The sequence below is a fragment of the Helianthus annuus genome, chromosome 13 (genome assembly GCF_002127325.2).
Source record: "Helianthus annuus cultivar XRQ/B chromosome 13, HanXRQr2.0-SUNRISE, whole genome shotgun sequence".
Classification (NCBI taxonomy): Eukaryota; Viridiplantae; Streptophyta; class Magnoliopsida; order Asterales; family Asteraceae; genus Helianthus; species Helianthus annuus.
Window position 1 is genome coordinate 119,512,999 of NC_035445.2, and position 25,015 is coordinate 119,538,013.

General features: G+C 40.0%; 1 protein-coding gene across 2 annotated transcripts; it reads left to right on the forward strand.

The window, feature by feature from the left end:
- Positions 1 to 831: 831 nt before the first annotated feature.
- Positions 832 to 11,695, forward strand: LOC110899180 (ATP-dependent zinc metalloprotease FTSH 4, mitochondrial). Of its 2 annotated transcripts, XM_022146051.2 has the most exons (8): positions 834 to 1,054; positions 1,886 to 1,973; positions 2,061 to 2,330; positions 5,662 to 5,907; positions 6,788 to 6,912; positions 7,886 to 8,044; positions 8,897 to 9,373; positions 10,599 to 11,695. In XM_022146051.2, exons 1-8 carry the CDS (start codon positions 1,028 to 1,030, stop codon positions 11,490 to 11,492), a joined length of 2,286 nt encoding a protein of 761 aa, XP_022001743.1. In that variant the 5' UTR covers positions 834 to 1,027; the 3' UTR covers positions 11,493 to 11,695. The 2 variants fall into 2 exon arrangements, with proteins under 2 accessions (XP_022001744.1, XP_022001743.1); XM_022146052.2 differs by lacking the exon at positions 7,886 to 8,044 and having other exon boundaries at positions 832 to 1,054.
- Positions 11,696 to 25,015: the final 13,320 nt, after the last annotated feature.

Below are 25,015 nucleotides of genomic sequence, written 5' to 3' on the forward strand. Positions count from 1 at the left end.
AGTTACTTCTTTATAGTGTTTAATGTTTAATGTTTAACTAGAATTACCACCCGCCGCAATGCGGCGGGGGGTCATTAGTTATATATCACGTTAGATGAAAGGCAAATGTTTCTCACATAACCACGAGTCTATGTGTAAAGCCGAGAAAAAAATAACTAAGTCGATCTCTGACTCGCATGTTGCGACAAACCTATCAAACGGGAAAAATAGACGCGCTGCGACAGACATGTCAAACAGGAAAAAAATAGATGGAAAAACGTTGAACCCCACACGCACGTTGTGGCGTGTTAACTCGGAAATTTAGAATGGCACGTTAAACGGAGAACTTATGAAAGATGAAAAGTATATAAGAGATTAAAGTTGAAAGTAAAAAAAATGTTGAGATTAAATTGCGAAAGATTAAAAGCTTTGGGTTGAAAGTAACAAAAATTAAAGGGGTTAAATTGCAAAAGATAAAAACTTTTGAATTGGAAGTAAAAAATCAAATTAATCAAAGAGGTTAAAATACCAAATATTGAAACTTTAGACTTAAATTGACAGAGATTGAAACTTTAGAGTTAAAAAAGAAATCAATTTCAGATTATGAAAACAAAAGAGATAAACAGATTTAGTTAAATTGATGTTTAATATTATTATTATTATTATTGTTATTATTATTATTATTATTATTATTTAATAAAAGAGATAAATAAAAAAATAAGGATGAGAAATTACCAGAGAATGACACGTGTTCAAAAAGGATTTTTGTTTATTAGTATAGAAAGATTTCTTAGATAATATAGATAAAATAATAAAAATAAACTATAAAAATAATTATTAAACATGGTAAAAGTATGCCAAACCACACCTTCACAGAATCACAAATCTTCCACAGGCCCCTGTGGCCCTCTCTGCCCATCTTTCTCGCACCCTCAAAGCCGATAACTTCCTTAATTAACCTGTTCATTGATCGCACTTACTGATCGATTCGACCAGCAATCAAGAACTTTAGCACGATCTGATCCTTGATTCTTGATTTTAAAGAAATATGGTCCTAAAACGCCTTCTTGTTGAGGTAAATCTTAAAACAAATCAACTTTGTTCATCAAGATTGTGTTTTTACTTTTCTCTTGGGTTATATCTTGTCATATATGTGTTTTCGGATTGTGGGTTTGTGTTTGATTTGTTATTAGTTTGAGTTTATATATAAAGTTTAAATGTATGGAAACCCTAGTCTTGTTTAGCTTTTTTTTAGGGTTTTTATGGAATTCTTTTGTTTGGTTTAGTGTGTTTAGTAATTGAAGTTTGAAACTTGATGTGTTTTTATGTTAATCTTTGTGGCAAATGGTGGTTTAGAGCATGTTGTTGAAGTTTTTTTTAGGGGTTTTATGGAATTCTCTAATCCGGTGTAGTGTGTTTAGTAATTTAAGCTTGATTTTTGATGCTTTTTTAATTTTTATTTTTGTTTTTATTTTAATCTTGGTGGCAAATGGTGGTTTATAGCATGTTTTAAGGAATTCCTTTATTGGGTGTATTGTGTTTAGTAATTAAAGCTTTAATCTTGATGTTTTTTTTTTAATTTTAATTTTTTATTTTAATTTTGGTGACAAATGGTGGTTTATAGCATGGTCTTGAAGTGGGGCTGATAAACAATGGTGGGAAAGATAAAAAGTTTTTAGGGATGATGGCTTAAGTAAAAATATTCCGAATTGATTGTGGCTTAAGTAACAAACAAACAGACAGACAAATGTACCCAGTAAAATCTCACTCATAGCAGAAGCTATTGACAGGGTCAGGGGAGGGTGTGACAAGGGTAAACTTGTAAATGTATAAAATTGTAACTTTTTATGTGGTTGACTCTTGGGTAAAAGTATTCCGAATTAATCACCTTTTTGTGCATATACAGGTCTCGAAGCAACGGCCAAAATTGGGGCCTGCTAAAAGCTTGTATACTAGATCTTATATTGCTTCACAGAAGTTCAGATCTGAAGCAGGTATTAAATGCTAAGTGCATAATCATGCTTCATGGTAATTTTATATTTTCATTTTGTTTCTTTTCTTTGACTATTATTTGTCTGCAGCATACAAGCTTCCAAATGGTCAAAGAAGGTTGCAATCCAGTTACGTCGGAAGTTTCGCACGAAAGTTTCGTGACCGTGATGTAGATGGATCAAGCAACGCTGCTTATCTCAGAGAGCTTTATCATAGAAATGATCCAGAGGCGGTCATAAGACTTTTTGAAAGTCAACCTTCGTTGCACACTAATCTATCAGCACTTAAAGAATATGTGAAGGCACTGGTCAAAGTTGATAGATTAGATGAAAGTGAATTACTCAGGACATTACAAAGAGGTGAGTCAACTATACTATGCAGTTAATGTGGTAAAATATCGGATATCTGTCAAGGACCGATATTTGAGATATAGGTTATTTCGGTGAGATTTCGATCAAATATCGGATATATCATGCAGAATTTGTATATATATAGCAATTTAACAATAACAACTTAGTGATATATTGGTCAAATATCGGTGATATCGGTCAAATCTTGGTCAATATCGGTACCGATATTCTGACGGATATTGGACACCGGTATTTTACATGCGGACCGGCCGATATTAACTGCATAGCAACTATACCATTCATTTATAAAGATTAAAAGTGTTTAAATGGGTTCTCAGTTGAATTTTCATACGTATTTTTAAACTATGTTTAAATAGTCATGTCATCCAGCTTTTGAAATTTGATAACTGTTCATGGAGGGTGGCAATGCATGCCACCACCTTATCTACCATTTTAATGAATAATGTAATAGTTTTGTGGCTTGTATTTTTTCTTCTTATGTATATAAGACATAGTTATTAAAGGCTCTAGGCGCATAGGCCTCGCCTAGGGCCTAGGCGCAAAGCGCAAAAAAACCAAGGGCCTGAGAAAAATAAAGCGCAAAAAAAATATTATGTATTAGAAAAAGTATACTATTCTTTAAATAAAATAAATAAAATCTATTATATAACCTCTTATATCATCTATTTAGTGCCAAAAGTTCTAAAATATTAGTGTATAAAAGTAGTTTTCGTTAGATGAAAGTCCAGATTTGGCTAGAATCTTGCCGGAATTTAGAGAATTTGGCCGGAAACTCTCTAGAATCTTGGAATCTCACTGGAATGTGCCCCTGAACCATCACCTGGAAAATTAAAGCGGAATTTCCTCGACCAGAGGCGCAACTGCCTCGCCTCGCCTGAAAAATGGGCCTAGGCGCAAGAGGCGATGGCTTTTAACAACTACGCATAGTTATTAAAGGCGCGAGGCGCACTTAGGGCGATTTGTTGGGCCCGGGGCCTAGGCAAGAAGCGCAAAAAGCGTGGGCTTGAAAAAAAAGCGTAAGTAACTTAATTATATAAAAATATATCTTAAAACATAACCAAAGTACCAAATTCATCATATAAAAGCAACACATTCAAAACATTAATCCAAAAAACAAAAGTTTTAAATCCAAACATTCAAAACAACAACCAAAAAACCAAAGTACCAAAGTCTTAAAACATTCAACCATTGGACTCGTCATCAACTTCAAGCACGAGAGGATCTCCACCTTCGTTCGTTAGGTCTTTATCGGAATCTTCATCGATCAACCTTCTTTTATTAGACGCATTTGATGTTGTAGCTTTTGAAGATGTTGTTCTTGTTCTTCTTTCCTCGCCCGCCCCGCTAGCTTCCCCAACAAGTGTCCATGTCAAATTCCCATCATCATCAAAGACTCTATCTTGATCCATCTCCCCGGTTAGCCATTCGTTGCTGTCATCAATTTCATCCAATGCAATTGGGTCTTCGAAGTTTAAGCATCTTGTTATACTTGACATAAACAAGATCATGCAACTTTTGATGCTCTAACCGCTTCCTTTTTTGGAATAGATCTATTAAAAAGACTAACATTAGTAATTAGACAATGAATAATCAAACCTGATAAAAAGATTTAAATAGTATGACGTTTTACATGCTCAAAAGTGCTCCAATTCCGCTCACAACCAGACGCGCTACATGTCAAACTTAGAACCTTAATAGCTATTTGTTGCAGATTAGGAGTTCCCTTCCCGTACAGTTTCCACCATTCAGCTATTGCATATCATCAAAATTAATATGTAATATTTATATCTATAAAAAAATAAATAAATAAATAAAGACAACATATCAGGAGCAATTTTACCACGTTGTGCCTTTGCTACTACTAATCCAAAAAACCCAGCTTGATTCACCCATTGTATCATCTCAGTCATGATCAATTCTTGTTTCACTTTGCATGGGACAAGCCTAGAAATAGCTTGTATTGTTCTGCCTCTAATCTCCTTATCACAAGCATCATATATGCTTGTTTGAACTTTCTTTCCTGTACGGTTGCCTTAGCTCTATAGATCCACCGTTTCTGACTTTCTTGCAAAATTTGTATGTGACAGAATTTTTGTATTTCGGGTCAACAAGGTAGTTGTACTTTCATCCCGGATCAGATTTCCGGTATTCAGAGGGTCCAGCCTCATTTTGAGAAGGCATGTTACTGTGACATGTAGATATTAAATAACAGATTCGGATCAAGATTCGAATACACGAACAATAACAGATTAGGATCAATATTAGAATACATGAACAATGACAAATTAGCGATGTTTTCCAGTGATTGACAGAAGATTATTGGCATACATGAACTAACCTGAAGATTATTGGCAGTTGTTGTTGAGAATCAATGTTGAGATCCAGTGATTGCGTATGTTTCTTGAGAGTTTGAAAGGTCTCTTATAGATAGAGCCTGAAATACAAATCTTAAAAAATAATAATAATAATTACTTACCCCCCACGCGCATTAAATGCCTCAGGAACCCGAATCGGCGTTTTCCCGCCCTGCGCCTTATTTGCGCCTAGGCGCGCCTGAGCGCTCGCTTTAATAACTTTGGATGTAATGTATAAATGGTGCTAGTTATCTCTAAATGTGGATGCAGCATCTCATTTTGTGATGCAAATGTACTGAAGGTCTATTATATATTTCTATATGTAATCAACTATATTATATAGATAATATCTATATTACCATATTAAAATTTTCTGGGCATGGTTTTTATTGATATGACTGATTATTAAAATTTATGAATGACCTTATGGAAATATGACTGCTTATTAAAAATTGACTTGTTTATATCACCATAGGTTGTAAATGGTAGGCTACCATATTTTTTTTATATTGCATGTTAATAGAGGAAAAACAATTTGTCGTAACAGCATGTTTGATCTCTTGATATAAAACTTTGAAATTATAATTGTTTTCAAGGTCCTTTCTTCCAAATTACAAGTAGTTATGTGATAACAAATATTTTAAAAAGACTTGTGTTTTATGTGACAACTTTGGAAAAAAAATTACCAGTATTTTGCTGCATTCTAAGTTTGAAAAATAATTGATAGTACATAATAATAAATTAAGGAATTATAGACTAAATTTACCATGATGAGCTTCAATTTTCGAGTCCATCTTTATCATTCATTTCTCATCTTTCTAATGCTAATTTTATTTCATTTCACACTTTTAATTTTAATTACAGGCATGGCAAGCTAGAGCTTTTACATTTGAGTTTCATCTTAATCTTTCATTTCTTAATTTTCTAATACTAATATTTATTTCTTATTAAACCTTAAATCACAGGAATGGCAAGCTCTGGCAACGCAACTTTCGAAGAGGAAAGTATCGGTGGGCTTTCAGCTTTCAAAAACGTTGGGAAATCAACAAAAGAGGGCGTATTAGGAACCGCTGCTGCTCCTATACATATGGTGGCTACTGAAGGAGGTCATTTTAAAGAACAATTATGGCGAACCGTTCGTGCTCTAGGCATGGGCTTTCTACTGATTTCTGGTGTCGGAGCCCTCATTGAGGATAGAGGAATCACTAAAGGTATCACTTAATAATTACAATAATAATATTGTTATTTTTATTGTTAGGAAAATTAGATTTTTAACAATCCCAACTTTGACATATTGGCCCGCAACAGTCTCAGATAAGGAAATGTTTTGTGACAGTCCCAACTTTTAACCTATTTTTCTTCAGCGATCCTATATCAACTAAAAGTTAACCAAGTTAGTTTTTGCTGATGTGGATTGCCACATAAGCGGTTGATGTCATCAAAACTTAACTTTGCCACATAAGCAGTCAACGCCATCAAAACCTAACTTTGCCACATAAGCAGTCAACACCATCAAAACTTTGACTTATTGCCACATAAGCAGTCCACGTCAGCAAAACTTTTTTTGCCACATAAGCAGTCCACGTAGGGAAAAACTAACTGGGTTAACTTTTAGTTAGTATGGGATCGATGATGGAAAATAAGCAGTCCACGTCAGCAAAAACTTTGCCACATAAGCAGTCAACGCCATCAAAACTTTGACTTTTTTGTCACATAAGCAGTCCACGTCAGCAAAAACTAACTGGGTTAACTTTTAGTTAGTATGGGATGATGATGGAAAATAAGCAGTCCACGTCAGCAAAAACTTTGCCACATAAGCAGTCAACGCCATCAAAACTTTGACTTTTTGCCACATAAGCAGTCCACGTCAGCAAAAACTAACTGGGTTAACTTCTAGTTAGTATGAGATCGCTAATGGAAAATAGGTTAAAAGTTGGGACTGTCACAAAACAATTACTTATCTGGGACCGTTGCCGGCCAATATGTCAAAGTTGGGATTATTAAAATCCAGTTTTTCTTATTGTTATTTATGCTAACGGCCTCAGACCAAGTGTGTTATAAAGTGGTAGTTAATATCTTGTTTCAACGCAGGACTTGGTCTACACGATGAGGTGCAGCCCAGTATGGAATCTAACACAAAGTTTAGTGACGTGAAGGGTGTAGATGAGGCAAAAGCTGAGCTGGAAGAAATCGTTCACTATCTTCGAGACCCTAAGGTAGTTAAAACTAAAAAGAAATGAGTGATGAGGTTTTACTTTCTTGTATAAATAAACCGCCAACCAAACCTAAAAAGAGGTTAATTGTCCAATGTGCATTGTTTTAGGTTCGGAAAACTGGCGATCCACATTTTGTGCGTTTATATAAATGGTTAACCGAGTCAACCTACTTATATGTATCACATGTAACCAGTTTATATAAAAAAAGGCATTTAAAGTAAAAAAATTCAAGAAATACTAAACTTTATGTATGGCTTGGGTTTAAACTCACTTTTTCTTCACTTGATTGTGAAATTCCCACTAACTTTCTTTCCTCTTTTAGTTGATTCAAACATATTATTAATTTTTTTGGGCGGGTGTAGGGTTGTAAACAAACCGAACGTTCAGCGAACAGTTCGTGAAACGTTTGACGGGAAGTTTGTTTGTGTTTGTAAGTTTAATAAATGAACAAACACGAACAAGAAATTTCGTTCGATAAGTTAAGTAAACGAACATGAACAGAGGCTGTGTTTGTTCGTTTATGTTCGTGGATGTTCGGTAATGTGTTCATTTATGTTTGCTTATTTATGTTTATTTAAAAGTTTTTATGCTATATCTTTATTTTTATTGGCATTGGTTTTTAAAATTTGAAACCGTAGCTATACTATACACCTTCGGCACTGTTCGTGAAACGTTTAACGGGAAGTTCGTTTGTGTTCGTCATAGTTGTCAATAGCGAGCGTAGCGATCGCTATAGCCAAGGTTTAAAAAGGCTAAAACGGGTATCGAGGCGTTTTCCCTTAGCCTCACGAGGCGTAAGCCTCGAAATATTATTAAAAAAAGTTAAAAAAATATAGATATCTCTTATAAAAATCACAAATTAACATAAAACAAACATCATAAATAGAAAATAGTTCAACAAACAAGGTTTATCATAAAACAAACACCATAAAATAGTTCAACAAACAAGGTTTAACACTAAACAAGGCTTCAGGCTTCAGCAACAAAATTAAAAAACAAGGCTTCAGGTTTTTCAGCAAGTCAAATGTTCAAGAACCATAACTCCATAAGCGAGTCAGATTTCTTTACAACTCAAGTTAGAAGAGCAGAGGTAAATGATCGGATATTGCAAAACAGTGAATTAGCAAAACAGGTAAATGGTTCTACTATCGTTGTAGCTTATATAGCAATTCAATCAAGATCAAAAATTAAGCTTGGAGACTTTCATGCTAGTTCAGCAACAAAACATAACAAAAAAAACTAAGAAAAACCTAATTAAAACAACAAAGGAGCTTTGTTATAACCTAATTGACTGCTGTTCTTCGATTAGGGTTTTCTTATAACCTACGATATGTTTTTTTAAGTTAACTATTGGACTCGTAATGTTTTTTTAAGTTAACTGTTGGACTTGACCACCAATTAGGCCCAATAAAAACTATTTGGGCCGAAAAAATAGTCCAGAAAACAAAAAACTGATCAATTTGCACAAGTCTGGTGAGGCTTAAGCCTCACCGCCTCGCCTCACCGCCTCGCCTCACCGCCTCAACGCCTCAGACCGCCTCAGACCGCCCTCGTATGGTTGAGGCTTAGGTTTCAGTTCCCCCCTGTGAGGCTAAGCCTTAGTTGCGATTTTTCAGCGCCTCACCTGAGGCGTACGCCTCGAGGCGCGCCTCTAATCGCCTTTTTAAACCTTGGCTATAGCGCGCTACGTAGCGTATAGGTCTAGACTCGCTATTAGGGTTGTAGCGATAGATAGCGACAATTTTTTTTTGTTTTTTTGTTAATATAGATAGCAATTAAATATAGTTATAAAGTAGCTGGATTTTAGGTTTTTGTTAAATATACATGTAAAATAGCATATATACTAGGGTATTTTGATATAACATACATATCAAATTTTTTTTCTAGTGTATCACTATCTATAAAATAGCCAAACCCCAAACAGCCCTACTTATATATGTGTGTATATATGCATGTGTACTGATATAACTTTCACTTATTGAAGCGATTCACTCGTCTCGGCGGAAAGCTGCCAAAAGGCGTTTTACTCGTGGGTCCCCCCGGGACAGGAAAGACGATGTTAGCCAGGGCTATTGCAGGAGAAGCAGGCGTCCCGTTCTTCTCATGCAGCGGTAGTGAGTTCGAAGAGATGTTTGTTGGTGTTGGGGCCCGCAGGGTTCGAGACCTCTTTTCTGCCGCAAAAAAACGGTCACCGTGCATTATTTTTATCGACGAGATAGACGCCATTGGAGGAAGCCGTAACCCTAAAGACCAGCAGTACATGAAGATGACTTTGAATCAGTTACTTGTTGAATTGGATGGATTTAAACAAAATGAAGGTATTATTGTTATTGCGGCAACCAATTTTCCGCAATCGTTGGATAAGGCGCTGGTCAGACCTGGTCGGTTTGACCGGCGTGTGGTGGTCCCGAATCCGGATGTTGAAGGCAGGCGGCAGATCATGGAATCTCACATGTCAAAGGTAAATTAATTTTTGGGTTAATACCATAAAAAAACCAACACGTTCTTATTTTTCATGAAAAAGTCCTCAACATAATTTTGGTATGTTAAAGTCCCGCAACATGTAAAAAATACATAAGAAACTCACTAAACCATATTTTCTATATTAAAGTGTCAACTTTTCTAAATACATCTATTTTTGTTTTTTTAAATAACGGTTTGCATGGTTGTAAAACAAGGTTTCCAAGGCCGAGTACTTCCCGAGTAGTCGCTACAAGGTAGGCTGCCGAGCCGACTTTCTCTAACTCCGCCTAATTACTCAGAATCGGTCAAACGCGGTCAAACTCTGCCAAAATCGGATCTAGTAGGTCAATGCGGGGCGAGTTTGACTAAAAAATAATAAACATAATTTATATGACTATCATATTAAATAATTAATATCTTTTTCATGTATTTTGTTATAAATATTAGTAAATTTATGTTATTAGACATATATTTAATTTCCGAAAACTAATTTCTTTATAATTTAACATGTCCGAGTACTCCCCGAGTACTCTCCGCCTATACTGAGTACTCTCAACTCCCCGGTCGACCAACTAGGGAGCGCCTAGCGACTTTTGCAACCATGACGGTTTGTTAACACCTAAATTAGTCAAAATAAGGTGCATAGTTGTCAATAGCGGCTATAGCGCTCGATATAGTGCGCTACGTAGCGATGCGCCCATATGGCGCTATATGGTATTTAGTGACAAATAGCGACATTTTTGTATGTTTTTTTTGATAAATATAAATAGTGACGCCTTTTGTTTCATGATTGACAGATTGAGGAAAAAAGCGTATTTAGACGTTTAGTGATAACGTATTTTTGCTTTTTTTAAATATACATGTAAAATATTTCTTAAATTTTCTACTATTTTATGGCTAAATGAAATAACGGGCTCCATTTCATCACTATTGCTACACAACATGTAGGTAGCTTGTCGCTATTTACCGCTATTCGCTATTGAAAACTATAATAAGGTGGTATATTTTTATCTTTTTCTGCAAAAATGTTTATTGCCACTTTATAAAATTTTGACCAATTTAAGAGTGAACAAGTCATTCTTAAAATACCAATGAAATCACTTTATCAAGTTTGGGGACTTTTTTGTGAAAATTAAAACAGTATAATATTTTGTTTTATAGTATTAACCCTTTATTTTTGTGGCAAAATGACCATTTATTTTTCTTGAATTTGGCGCCAACAGATCTTAAAGGCAGATGATGTCGATTTGGCTGTGATCGCCCGGGGAACACCCGGATTCTCAGGTGCTGACCTGGCAAACTTGGTTAACGTTGCGGCTCTCAAGGCTGCAATGGACGGTGCTAAATCCGTAAGCATGAGTGACCTAGAGTATGCAAAAGACAAAATCATGATGGGTAGTGAACGAAAATCAGCAGTTATATCAGATGATGTTCGTAAGCTAACAGCATATCATGAAGGTGGTCACGCCCTTGTGGCTATTTATACCGATGGCGCCCACCCTGTACACAAAGCAACAATTGTGCCACGTGGGATGGCTCTCGGTATGGTGGCTCAGTTGCCTGAAAAAGACGAAACGAGTGTATCCCGAAAAGAAATGCTTGCTCGGCTCGATGTTTGTATGGGTGGAAGAGTTGCGGAAGAGTTGATTTTTGGTGAAGATGAAGTTACTTCGGGTGCGTCTTCCGATCTTGAACAAGCCACTCATCTTGCACGTGCGATGGTCACAAAATACGGCATGAGCAAAGAGGTTGGCGTAGTGGCTCATGATTACGATGATAACGGAAAGAGCATGAGTACCGAAACTAGACTTTTAATCGAAAAAGAAGTTCGCGAATTATTGGAGCGTGCTTATAATAACGCCAAGAATATTTTAACTACTCATAGCAACGAGCACCACGCACTCGCAAATGCATTGCTTGAACACGAGACATTGTCGGGAAAACAGATTAAAGAAATGCTTGCGAAACTAAAATCCGAACCGAATCAGCAGCAGCAACATCTTGCTCAAGTGAAATCTCAGTCTACACCGAATGCTGCTGTGGCTGCAGCAGCGGCGGCCGCCAGTGCGGCTTCTGCGGCTGCCAAGGCGAAAGGCATTGCTCCTGTTGGATCTTAGCATTTGATATTTTTGTAATAATTTGAACCAATGTGCATATTAAGTTATGGTGCCTATACACTTATTTTTTATGGCGCCATAGAGGTTTAAGTAATCTTTAGACATAAAAGAAAGTCATAGAAGTTTAAATTTAGCAGAAGTGTAGCATTTATGACTTCACATTTTCTCCTCTACTAAAATAACATCCATGTTTAATGACACCATTTAGTATCCTCTTTTTAAAACAGAATATAACATATCTTGCTTAGCTCTCTTAATCTAAATCATTTATTTAATATGATCAAGAAGAGTACTTGTAGAATGCTTATGAGGAGCCAATATCTTTACTTAACACCATAAATGAGAGATTGTTTTCTGAAAGTTATGCTCAACACTATTTGTCAAATAGTTAAATCTAAAGCTTCATGTTGGTTGATGCTGTTGATTCGCCATCAATTGCATTGGTCTGAAAATGCTCTAAAAGGATCGACGGTCAAGTTGGCGGCCATGGCCACGCTCAAAATGAATTTATTGTACATGTTAAAACCCATCACGCGCAGGTCACATGAGGGTATATCAGTCATTTCCCCCACCCTTTTCAAGAATGCCAATACATACCGACCCAAACCCTAGTTCATACGTAGATCAAACATATTGTTGTTGAAATCAGAATTCGCAATCGAACACAAATTAATTGAATAGAACATGGTTTTCTACCATTGTGGGAAAGAAGCAATAATCCTCACATCATGGACAAGCAAAAACCCTAGTTGTCGATTCTATGCTTGTCCTGATCAGGTAAATTAGTGTAACACCCCGTGTTTTCGAATGTCAAAGTCAAAGTCAAAGTCCAAGTCAACTTTGACTTTCTTTAACTGTAGATAGTCGATTTTATAGTTTAGTTGTATTATGTGGAGTAAGTGTTGTAATCAGCAAGAATCGAGGTAATCGAATGTGTTTTAAAGCGAACCGTCTACGACTGTGAATGATAGGAAGTAACAATGCGATAAAGTGAACCTAATCAGTAATCAAACCGATCTAACGATCAATCGAACTCGAGACTCGAATTATGCGAATTGTGGTATTGTTATACGTGTGTGTGTGCCTTATGTGTTACTTGTGCGTGTTTACTTTATGTTTGGTGTGGTATTCAAGCGAATCAATCGAAAATCGAATCGAAACTCGAAAAACAATCGAACTCAATCGAAACCGGCATCGAAACGTGACTTCTAGGAGATTGTATGTTAGATATAGTAGTTGGGATTAAAAAGTAATTTGACTAGGGAACTCTATCGTATCCGTATCCTCGTCCATCGAAATCGAAACGTCGAAAATCGTCGCAAAATACTCGAAGTGCGTGGCGGATCGAACAGGAAGCATCCTGATCGAACAGGCCAGCCGATCGGCTAGCACCTTGCCAGCCGATCGAGCAGCCCACTCGATCGGAGCTCCCAGCCGATCGGCTGCCACTTTCCTCTTTTGGAAGCCTATAAATAGGGCTGTCATTGTCATACTTTCCACTTTGGAAAGCTCTGACCGAACCAGCTATCTTCTTCACCTTTTCTCAGATTTCTCTCAATCCCGGTAAGTTTTCATTCTAAATCTTGTACGTTTTTGATCATTACTTGATTCTACACCTTTCTATCTTTCAAAACTTGGATTCTAACCGTGAAATCACCAAGATCTAAGTGTTCTTGGGTGATGTCATCATGGTGTTCTTGAAGAACATCAAACTTTGACATCATTCAACCATGAATAGCTTAGATCCACCCGATTTCCACATAAACAAGTTAAGATCTATCATAGATCTGAACATTTTCATGGTGTGAGGGATTGAAAGAAGGGTTTCCAACTTTCTTTCAACTCTTTTACACTCAATGCCTCCCATCAATAGAAACGGAGCTTGAACCGGCTAACTAATCATTCAAATAGTTACAAGGTTCAAGATTTGGGTTCTATGAACAAGGTTCACCGATTTCGGGTTCAACTCTAAACCGACATTCCGAACCGTTCACCGGCCGGACTTGGGTGATTCCTGTTCGAGCCAAGGGAACAGGTAGGAACGAAGGTTAGCATAGTTCAACACGTTGTCAAGATACCTTGAAAGAATGACAAATAAACAAACAGCCAAGTGTTAGACGAAAGGCCGACCAGGTCAGAAATGCTGGCCGAACGGCTAGGCTGTTCGAACAGCCCAGCCGATCGGACATGCCAGCCGATCGACCGGGCCAGCCGATCGGCTAGCACATGGTCCCACACTTTCGAAATTTCATGAGGAATAGTATTGACGAAGTAGTGTTCGATCGAACATGTCACTCGATTGGTAAACATTACTGTTCGGATCATGAGATACTATGCTTCAACACTTAATCGTTTTCACAACTCGTTTGTAGTAGGGAATGCCAGCCGATCGAAGAGACTATTCGATCGAGTGACATTCAGTTGAGGACCACTTCAGAAACTCCTAGCCGACCGAGTGAGCTAGCCGATCGAGCGAACCGCTCGATCGATCGACTTGAAAGGTAGGAACACTTCATGTTCTCAAGTGCTGCAACGAAAACTTCAAAAGTTCAAATCCTCAAACACAAACACACCAGAGGAAGAAACAATCCACTCGAATGGTCCAGCCGATCGACCCAACCGGCCGATCGAGCCAACCGGCCGATCGAGCCAACCGGCCGATCGAACGGGACTGTCCAATCGGATATACCAGCCGATCGAGCAGGTCGTCCGATCGAACCTGCCGTTCGATCGACCAGCCTATTCGATCCATTCCCACTTGTTTACTTTCCACGTTACTCATTGTTGTGCTATCGAACTATTCAGGCTAACCCTACTCTCAGCGCTCTCTTCAATCCATAATCAATCACTGTGAGTATACTCGAACCCTTTTTGCTTTAGCACTTTTGGGTGTTACATACGTTACTTATCAAAATCACATCGAACACACTATACACACTATTTGAACGCTAACCGATTGCATGTATTACATGATTAAATGTATGCTCGTTATTATGTTTACACGTGGAAAGTTATCTATCTGCCTTAGCAACATAGTACTATAGTTTGGACTCAGCACCCGTTTACCCGGGGGTTGTTAAGGACAATCTACTTGCATGATTTACAGTGGTGATCATGTATTGCGAACTGTCTCGGACAGTCAACCCGCAGTCACTGGTATTGATAGGTCCATGTCGATAATTTACATGCATCATTGCTATCTGTGTACGTGCTGGTTATGCGTAAACTATTCGAACTCTATATGCTACTATCAAACTTGTATGCTCACCTTTACATTATATGTATTGACTTTATTTTAACGTATGTGACAGGTGCTTAAGTTGCTAGGATGCTTAGGTGCATGGTGATGAAATCAAGGCTAGGGAGTCCAGAAACAATAAACATTTGTCTATAATAATTAAATCTGAGTTCTCGGAACGGAATTACTTGTCTTGTTGCTTTCTGTGATAACTTGTTATTTTTTTAGGACACGGTATGGGACGTGTCATTTAAACTAAATTTATATAATAGTTGTTGTGGAAACTTCTGGACAATCTGTTTCGCTCAGTGCCGCGCCCCGATGATTCCGCCATCGGTTGGGGTGTGACAGATTGGTACCAGAGCCATAACTATAGGGAATTAGGCAGACATGACCTAGTCCGGGTCGCTGTCTTAGAGACCTAGACTATAGTTAGGAACCATTAGACCAAGTTTATGTGCTTAATTCTGCGATCCTTCCCTATCACTGCACTCGAATCTTCAAATAAAAGTCGGTAGGTTTAGTTGGGAATAGGTGTGAAAGCCGCAAACTCCTGACCAAACTGCCTGACTTATGCTGATTTTATTCGTTTATTCATGCTTATCTCATTATTTTCACCAACAAACCAAGGAGGTTATGCCAAATCAGGAGTGAAATCCATATTTTGACGAATAACCTCCTTTATTTTATTAAAAACAAGGAAGAAATTGCTAAGCCAAGGGGTGAAACCCTGACCTTGGCAGTTTGTTCTGGATTTTATTTATCTCACCAAGGCCTCGATGGACTCCAACGACCTGAACTCACAAGTATGACCTAGGGAACGCGCGTGGAATGCCCAAGAATCGAGGCAGAAACACGACCCCTAGAGTCGAAAGTGACGACAAGTCTACTGTGAATAGTCGAGTTGCCTTGGGTAGTCGATGTCTAGTAGCCGCAGACAATCTATCTCTCGATTTTATGTATTTCGATTCTGAGAACCGTAACTGTGTACTCTGATGACTTGTTGATTTTATGTGTTTATGTGTGCTTTCTTGTTTTATGCTTATGTTTTGGGATATTATTCGATTTTGCTATCGACACACACGACTCGCAATTGCTGTTCTATTCGACATCCAGTTATCGCAACTCTCAGACGATATCATACTATACTATGCTGTACGACTAAGTTAGGTTATACTATACGATGCTATTCGATACGATATTCGAATGACACGCGAACTTTGAAGGATAGGTTTCTGTTTTCTGACTACCTCAGTGACTAAATGCCTAGGTGATTTACGTGTGTCGGTGTTTTGTGCTTCTGTGCTTCTGTGTTCTATGTGCTTCTGTGCCTACGTGTATATGTGGTTATGTGCTTATGTGCTTATGTGATACGTATTTCGACGTGATTCTAAGCTTTAGATAGTAGTAGATGTGTGAGGTGAGATTCGATTTCGTTGTGTTGAGACTCGTGACAATGTCTAATGCAGACCATGTCATCGTCTGGATCCCGACCTCGAGCCCCACTTACCCGCCAAGAAAAGAGGGACAGACATCTCGCTGCCATCATCTCCAAAACTGTGGCGAAAGCTGTGAGTGAGGTGTATGAAAACGCCAGCAAGTCGTCCGAAGAATCACGAGCTGAAATCCCTAAGGATTCGAGCAAGGCTGCTTTCAGCTTTAAGCAGTTCAAAGCATGCGGACCAAAGGAGTTCACTGGCGAAGATGGTCCAACAACCATGTTTCACTGGTTCGACTCGGTCGAAGTCACTCTGCGCCAGAGCGGATGTCCTAAGCATCTCCATACTCTCAACGCTACAGGCGTCTTCCAGTCCCGTGCTCTAGACTGGTGGACGGCCGAACGAAACAAGCGCGGAAATGATGCAGCTTACGGGCTATCATGGAAGGAGTTGAAAGCGATTATGATCGAAGAATTCTGCCCTCCTCATGAGCGCCAAAAGCTGGAGGACGAGTTCTGGGGAATCAAGCAGAAGGATGGAGACAACGCTGCTCTTACTGCTCGCTTCAAGCAGCTTAGCATTATCTGTCCTGATCAAGTCAAGACCTCAGATCAAGCCATCAAGAAGTACATCCGAGCCCTACCTGATTGTGTAGCCGACTTTGTTCACGCCGCCAAGCCAGCAACGATCGAAGAAACCTACCTTCTCGCCGCTGAGATCAATGATAAGCGAGTCAAGTCTGGTTTCTGGGATAAGCAAACCAAGTCCCTGCATCAAGCCACTGCAGCACCCACCGACTCATCTGCTCAATCCTCCAAGTCTTCAAGAAGGAAGAAGAAGAACAACAACAGCTCCAGCAACAAGAGCTGTGCTGCCGCAACCACCGCTGCTCCCCTACAATCTGTACCAGCTCAACAGCAGCAGCACCAGCGCTCAGCTCCAGTGATCAATGCACCGCCAGCAAAGCGTGCATACACAGGCCCTCACCCACTCTGCCCGACATGTTCGTATCATCATCCAGTGGGTCTAGCTTGTCGTTTTTGCGCTCACTGCAACCTGTATGGTCATTTCACTGCAAACTGCCGCTATGGTCCCCGTCAAGCCCCAGCTCAAGCTACTGCCAATCAAGCTCTACTCCCTGCCCCTCAAAGCCAACAAGCAGCTCAAGCACCTGCAGTTAATGCTCGAGTCTGCTTTGCATGTGGTGATCCTAAGCACTTTGCCAACAGATGCCCGAACAGGGTAGTCAAACAAGAGCCCCGGCAGCAACAACAACAACAGCAGCCTCAGCAACAGCAGCAAGCAGCCCATGCCCGAACCTTCAACATCAATGCCCGCCAGGCTCAGGCGGATAACAACGTGGTTAATGGTACGTTCCTTTTGAATGGTATTTATGCATCATGTTTGTTTGATACTGGAGCCGATAACTGCTTTGTGTCATTTGAATTCGAGAAGCTCCTTAGTCGTAAGCGCTCTTATCTATCCTCGTCATTCGAAGTCGAAGCTGCTACAGGTAGAACTATTGCCGTCAATTCAGTACTCCGTGATTGTACTCTCGAACTCAACAATCACATCTTCCCAATCGACCTTATTCCAATGCAACTCGGAAGTTTTGATGTCATAATCGGCATGGACTTTCTTCGTGAAAACCATGCTGAAGTTGTGTGCTTTGAGAAGATGATTCGATTCTCGCTCGCGAATGGTGATCTCCTATGTGTATACGGTGAAACAACGTCGAAAGGTCTCAAGCTTATGTCGTGCATTCAAGCCAGCAAGTATCTCTGCAAGGAATACTGAGCCTTCCTGGCCAACATTGTAGTAGCGGAGAAGGGAAAGAAAAAGAAAGTTGAAGTCAAAGATGTTCCAGTGGTTCGTGAATTTCCTCAGGTGTTCCCTGACGAGCTTCCCGGACTACCGCCAAGTCGTGATATCGACTTTCGTATCGACCTCATTCCTGGAGCTAACCCCGTTGCCAAAGCCCCTTATCGACTCGCTCCATCCGAAATGCGGGAACTCTCGAATCAACTCCAGGAATTACTCGAAAAAGGCTTTATTCGCCCAAGCACCTCTCCTTGGGGCGCGCCAGTCCTTTTCGTCAAAAAGAAGGACGGGTCGTTCCGGATGTGCATTGACTATCGGGAATTGAATAAGCTAACCATCAAGAACCGATACCCCTTGCCCCGAATTGACGATTTGTTTGATCAACTACAAGGTGCAGCATGCTTCTCTAAGATCGATCTACGTTCAGGATATCATCAGCTACGGATTCAGGAGGAAGACATTCCTAAAACCGCTTTTCGAACCCGTTATGGCCATTACGAATTTGTTGTTATGCCCTTTGGTTTAACCAACGCACCCGCGGTTTTCATGGATCTGATGAATCGCGTGTGTAAGCCATACCTTGACCGTTTCGTCATCGTATTCATCGACGATGTCTTGATTTATTCCAAGTTGAAAGCCGAAAACGTGCAACATCTACGTTTGGTTCTCGAGTTACTCCAGGGTAACCAACTCTATGCCAAGTTCTCCAAGTGCGAATTCTGGTTGGAGGAGGTTCAATTTCTGGGTCACATAGTGAATAGTCGGGGTATCCATGTCGATCCTGCGAAGATTGAAGCTGTCAAAAGCTGGATTACGCCTAAGAACCCGTCAGAAGTTCATTCTTTTCTCGGACTAGCGGGCTATTATCGACGATTCATTGAAGGATTCTCCAAGATCGCTGTGCCGCTTACTGCTCTTACGCAGAAGGACAAGCCTTTTGTGTGGGGAAACGCACAAGAGACTGCTTTTCAAACCCTCAAGCGTATGCTGTGCAACGCACCGATTCTTACACTGCCTGACGGAAGCGACAACTTCATTGTCTACTGTGATGCTTCTAACCTTGGTCTTGGCTGTGTTCTCATGCAGCGAGACAAGGTTATAGCCTACGCATCTCGTCAGCTCAAGATCCACGAGAAGAACTATACAACCCATGACCTCGAGCTAGGCGCGGTTGTCTTTGCATTGAAGATTTGGCGACACTACCTGTATGGCACTAAGTGTACGATCTACACTGATCACAGGAGTTTACAACACATCTTTAATCAGAGAGAGCTTAATATGCGTCAACGCCGATGGGTAGAACTTCTCAACGATTACGACTGTGAGATTCATTATCACCCAGGCAAGGCGAATGTGGTTGCTGACGCTCTCAGCAGAAAGAGTTACGTGCTCAGTACTCGAAACATCCAAGCCCAGCACAACCTCGAAACCCTTATCCGTGAAGCCCAACATGCTTGCTTTAACGAGCGTACATTGAAGAAAGAGAGGATCTATCACGATGGAGCTCAGTTGGTAAGCAAATCATGAACAGACCGATTTGCGAAAGATTATCATGAACGAATCTGGATCCCTAAGCGGACCGATTTGCGAAAGATTATCATGAACGAAGCCCACAAGTCCCGATATTCCATTCATCCCGGTGCGGACAAGATGTACCAGGATCTTCGTTATAAGTACTGGTGGCCGGGTATGAAACGGGATATCGCTCTATACGTTGGAAGCTGTTTAACTTGTGCAAGAGTAAAGGCTGAACATCAAAGACCTTCCGGCTTACTCGAACAACCGCCGATACCTATATGGAAGTGGGAGAGTATAGCTATGGATTTCATAACAAAGCTCCCGCCCACGCCATCAGGTCACGACAGTATTTGTGTCATAGTTGATCGTCTAACGAAGTCAGCCCACTTTTTGCCAATACGAGAAGACTACAAGGTGGAACGACTAGCCCGAATCTACACCAACGAGATCATTCGTAATCATGGTACGCCTCGTGACATCATTTCAGATCGTGACGCTCGGTTCACTTCGCGATTGTGGGAAACATTTCAAGCGGCCCTTGGTACGTCGCTTAACCTGAGTACTGCATTCCATCCTCAAACCGACGGACAGACTGAAAGAACGACCCGTACTCTTGAAGATATGCTCCGAGCGTGTGTCATAGATTTTGGCGGTAGTTGGAACAAACACCTGCCATTGGTCGAATGTTCGTACAATAATACCTATCATGCCAGCATTCAAATGGCACCTTTCGAGGCTTTGTATGGTAGAAGATGTCGATCGCCTATTGTGTGGCACGAGATCGGTCACTCACAACTAACCGGTCCCGAGATTCTACAAGAAACGACTGACAAAATCCACCAGATTCGAGACAACTTGGTGAAAGCTCGGAAAAGACAGAAAAGTTACGCCGATAAAAGACGCAATCCCCTTGAATTCGAAGTTGGTGACTACGTACTTCTAAAGGTATCACCTTGGAAGGGTGTAGTACGATTCGGCAAGAAAGGGAAACTCGCGCCTCGATATGTTGGACCTTTTAGAATTCTGGAAAGAATCGGAAAAGTCGCCTACAGACTCAAATTACCGGAGGAACTTAGTAACGTCCACCCGACTTTCCACGTCTCTAACCTCCGAAAATGCCTTGCTGATCATGATCTAATCGTACCACTCGACGATCTTCAGGTCAATGAAACGTTACACTTCGTGGAAAAGCCCGTCGAAATCATGGATCGCCAAACCAAGCAACTCAGGCGCTCTCGCATCCCGATCGTGAAGGTCCGATGGGAAGGCAAACGAGGCGCGGAGTTCACTTGGGAACTCAAAAGCGACATGAAGGCCAAGTACCCGCAGTTGTTTAAATATATAGATCTGAAGCATCAAATTGGTAAATCACGGTGTTGTGTAGCCTTCGAGCCTAATTTCGGGACGAAATTCCCTAAACAAGGGGAGGTTGTAACACCCCGTGTTTTCGAATGTCAAAATCAAATTCAAAGTCCAAGTCAACTTTGACTTTCTTTGACTGTAGATAGTCGATTTTATAGTTTAGTTGTATTATGTGGAGTAAGTGTTGTAATCAGCAAGAATCGAGGTAATCGAATGTGTTTTAAAGAGAACCGATCTACGACTGTGAATGATAGGAAGTAACAATGCGATAAAGTTAACCTAATCAGTAATGAAACCGATCTAACGATCAATCGAACTCGAGACTCGAATTATGCAAATTATGGTATTGTTATACGTGTGTGTGTGCCTTATGTGTTACTTGTGCGTGTTTACTTTATGTTTGGTGTGGTATTCAAGCGAATCAATCGAAAATCGAATCGAAACTCGAAAAACAATCGAACTCAATCGAAACCGACATCGAAACGTGACTTCTAGGAGATTGTATGTTAGATATAGTAGTTGGGATTAAAAAGTAATTTGACTAGGGAACTCTATCGTATCCGTATCCTCGTCCATCGAAATCGAAACGTCGAAAATCGTCGCAAAATACTCGAAGTGCGTGGCGGATCGAACAGGAAGCATCCTGATCGAACAGGCCAGCCGATCGGCTAGCACCTTGCCAGCCGATCGAGCAGCCCACTCGATCGGAGCTCCCAGCCGATCGGCTGCCACTTTCCTCTTTTGGAAGCCTATAAATAGGGCTGTCATTGTCATACTTTCCACTTTTGGAAAGCTCTGACCGAACCAGTTATCTTCTTCACCTTTTCTCAGATTTCTCTCAATCCCGGTAAGTTTTCACTCTAAATCTTGTACTTTTTTGATCATTACTTGATTCTACACCTTTCTATCTTTCAAAACTTGGATTCTAACCGTGAAATCACCAAGATCTAAGTGTTCTTGGGTGATGTCATCATGGTGTTCTTGAAGAACATCAAACTTTGACATCATTCAACCATGAATAGCTTAGATCCACCCGATTTCCACATAAACAAGTTAAGATCTATCATAGATCTGAACATTTTCATGGTGTGAGGGATTGAAAGAAGGGTTTCCAACTTTCTTTCAACTCTTTTACACTCAATGCCTCCCATCAATAGAAACGGAGCTTGAACCGGCTAACTAATCATTCAAATAGTTACAAGGTTCAAGATTTGGGTTCTATGAACAAGGTTCACTGATTTCGGGTTCAACTCTAAACCGACATTCCGAACCGTTCACCGGCCGGACTTGGGTGATTCCTGTTCGAGCCAAGGGAACAGGTAGGAACGAAGGTTAGCATAGTTCAACACGTTGTCAAGATACCTTGAAAGAATGACAAATAAACAAACAGCCAAGTGTTAGACGAAAGGCCGACCAGGTCAGAAATGCTGGCCGAACGGCTAGGCTGTTCAAACAGCCCAGCCGATCGGACATGCCAGCCGATCGACCGGGCCAGCCGATCGGCTAGCACATGGTCCCACACTTTTGAAATTTCATGAGGAATAGTATTGACGAAGTAGTGTTCGATCGAACATGTCACTCGATTGGTAAACATTACTGTTCGGATCATGAGATACTATGCTTCAACACTTAATCGTTTTCACAACTCGTTCGTAGTAGGGAATGCCAGCCGATCGAACAGACTGTTCGATCGAGTGACATTCAGTTGAGGACCACTTCTGAAATTCCTAGCCGACCGAGTGAGCTAGCCGATCGAGTGAGCTAGCCGATCGAGCGAACCGCTCGATCGATCTACTTGAAAGGTAGGAACACTTCAGTGTTCTCAAATGCTGCAACGAAAACTTCAAAAGTTCAAATCCTCAAGCACAAACACACCAGAGGAAGAAACAATCCACTCGAATGGTCCAGCCGATCGAGCCAACCGGCCGATCGAACGGGACTGTCCAATCGGATATACCAGCCGATCGAACAGGCCGTCCGATCGAACCTGCCGTTTGATCGACCAGCCTATTCGATCTATTCCCACTTGTTTACTTTCCACGTTACTCATTGTTGTGCTATCAAACTATTCAGGCTAACCCTACTCTCAGCGCTCCCTTCAATCCATAATCAATCACTGTGAGTATACTCGAACCCTTTTTGCTTTAGCACTTTTGGGTGTTACATACGTTACTTATCAAAATCACATCGAACACACTATACACACTATTTGAACGCTAACCGATTGCATGTATTACATGATTAAATGTATGCTCGTTATTATGTTTACACGTGGAAAGCTGTCTACCTGCCTTAGCAACATAGTACTATAGTTTGGACTCAGCACCCGTTTACCCGGGGGTTGTTAAGGACAATCTACTTGCATGATTTACGGTGGTGATCATGTATTGCGAACTGTCTCGGACAGTCAACCCGCAGTCACTGGTATTGATAGGTCCATGTCGATAATTTACATGCATCATTGCTATCTGTGTACGTGCTGGTTATGCGTAAACTATTCAAAGTCTATATGCTACTATCAAACTTGTATGCTCACCTTTACATTATATGTATTGACTTTATTTTAACGTATGTGACAGGTGCTTAAGTTGCTAGGATGCTTAGGTGCATGGTGATGAAATCAAGGCTAGGGAGTCTAGAAACAATAAACATTTGTCTGTAATAATTAAATCTGAGTTGTCGGAACGGAATTACTTGTCTTGTTGCTTTCTGTGATAACTTGTTATTTATTTAGGACACGGTATGGGACGTGTCATTTAAACTAAATTTATATAATAGTTGTTGTGGAAACTTCTGGACAATCTGTTTCGCTCAGTGCCGCGCCCCGATGATTCCGCCATCGGTTGGGGTGTGACAATTAGTCCCAATCTGAATGGCGTTCTTGAAATTGTTGATCTAAATTGTTTGTGGTTATATATTAAGGTTCAAAATGTGTATTCATTGGTTCGTTCGATCATAAAATGTGTCAAAGATGCATGGACATCATCCCGGGTTTTCTTAGGGCTAAGAACAACCTTCAAGCTGCAAACAGGTTGCTTGAAGACAAACTCAAAGAGAGTGAAGCTAATGCAAGTAAATTGAAGAAGATTTTTGGTTTTGAGTTGGATAGCTTTTATAATGTCTGTAATGTTGTTTTCGTTTAAATGTATAACTAGAATCTTAGTATGTATGTATTGATGGTTAAGTTTAAATGCAAGTGCAAACATGCACATGTTTAGAATCTATGTAATGTTAGTTTAGTTATGCACATTTTTGACATTGAGCAACAATTTGACATTTAACATGTGTGACCCATTTGACATATAATTCTACATTGAGCAACATGTGTGTCCCATTTGACATTGAGCAAAAATTCCACATTGAGTCATCTGGCCAGATTGGCCCATTTGGCCAAAAACAAATCACTGCATCAGATTGACCAAAAACACCTAATGACCAGACTGACCGATTTGGCTAATTTGCCTTATTGCCCTAAACCAAGTACTGCACCAGAGTGTCCAAAAACACCTAATAACCATATTAACCAGTGTGGCTAAATACAATTGACATTGATAAACCACCCAATGAGCCAGAATGCTGCATATCATGCAAAATCCTACAAATTTGCATTATTACCCAAAACCAACTACCACCTAATGGTTCGGTTTCTGCCCAAAACCACAATCAAACAAGAATCCTGCATAACTGTCACACCCCGATATTTCCACATATTACCGGTGGGCCCGGTGGGGAGTATTGTGACGTAGTTGATATCTTCATAGTCAATTAACACAATATTATAACACATCGGAAGTCTTGGTAGATAATTACTATTACAAACCATAATGTCCGAGTGTCCGAAATAAAAGAATATACAGACTGGTTGTATTAGAGAACCACGGGCGGATCATAAAAACAAATATAAGAAAACTGAAATAACAGACTTCAGGCATCTAAGGATTTGCAAGCTCCTCTTATTTGACACCAAGTAGCTCCGACCTAATTTCGAGAGGTACCTGTCACTTAGTCTTTGGAAAATACGTCAGTTTTCATTGGTAAATACAATTAACCGACTCATTTGAAAAGAGTTTATGAAAATTGATTTAGGCGCACAAGGCACAAAACCATTTATAACTTGGGACAATCTTTAATAAGATCTTGTATAC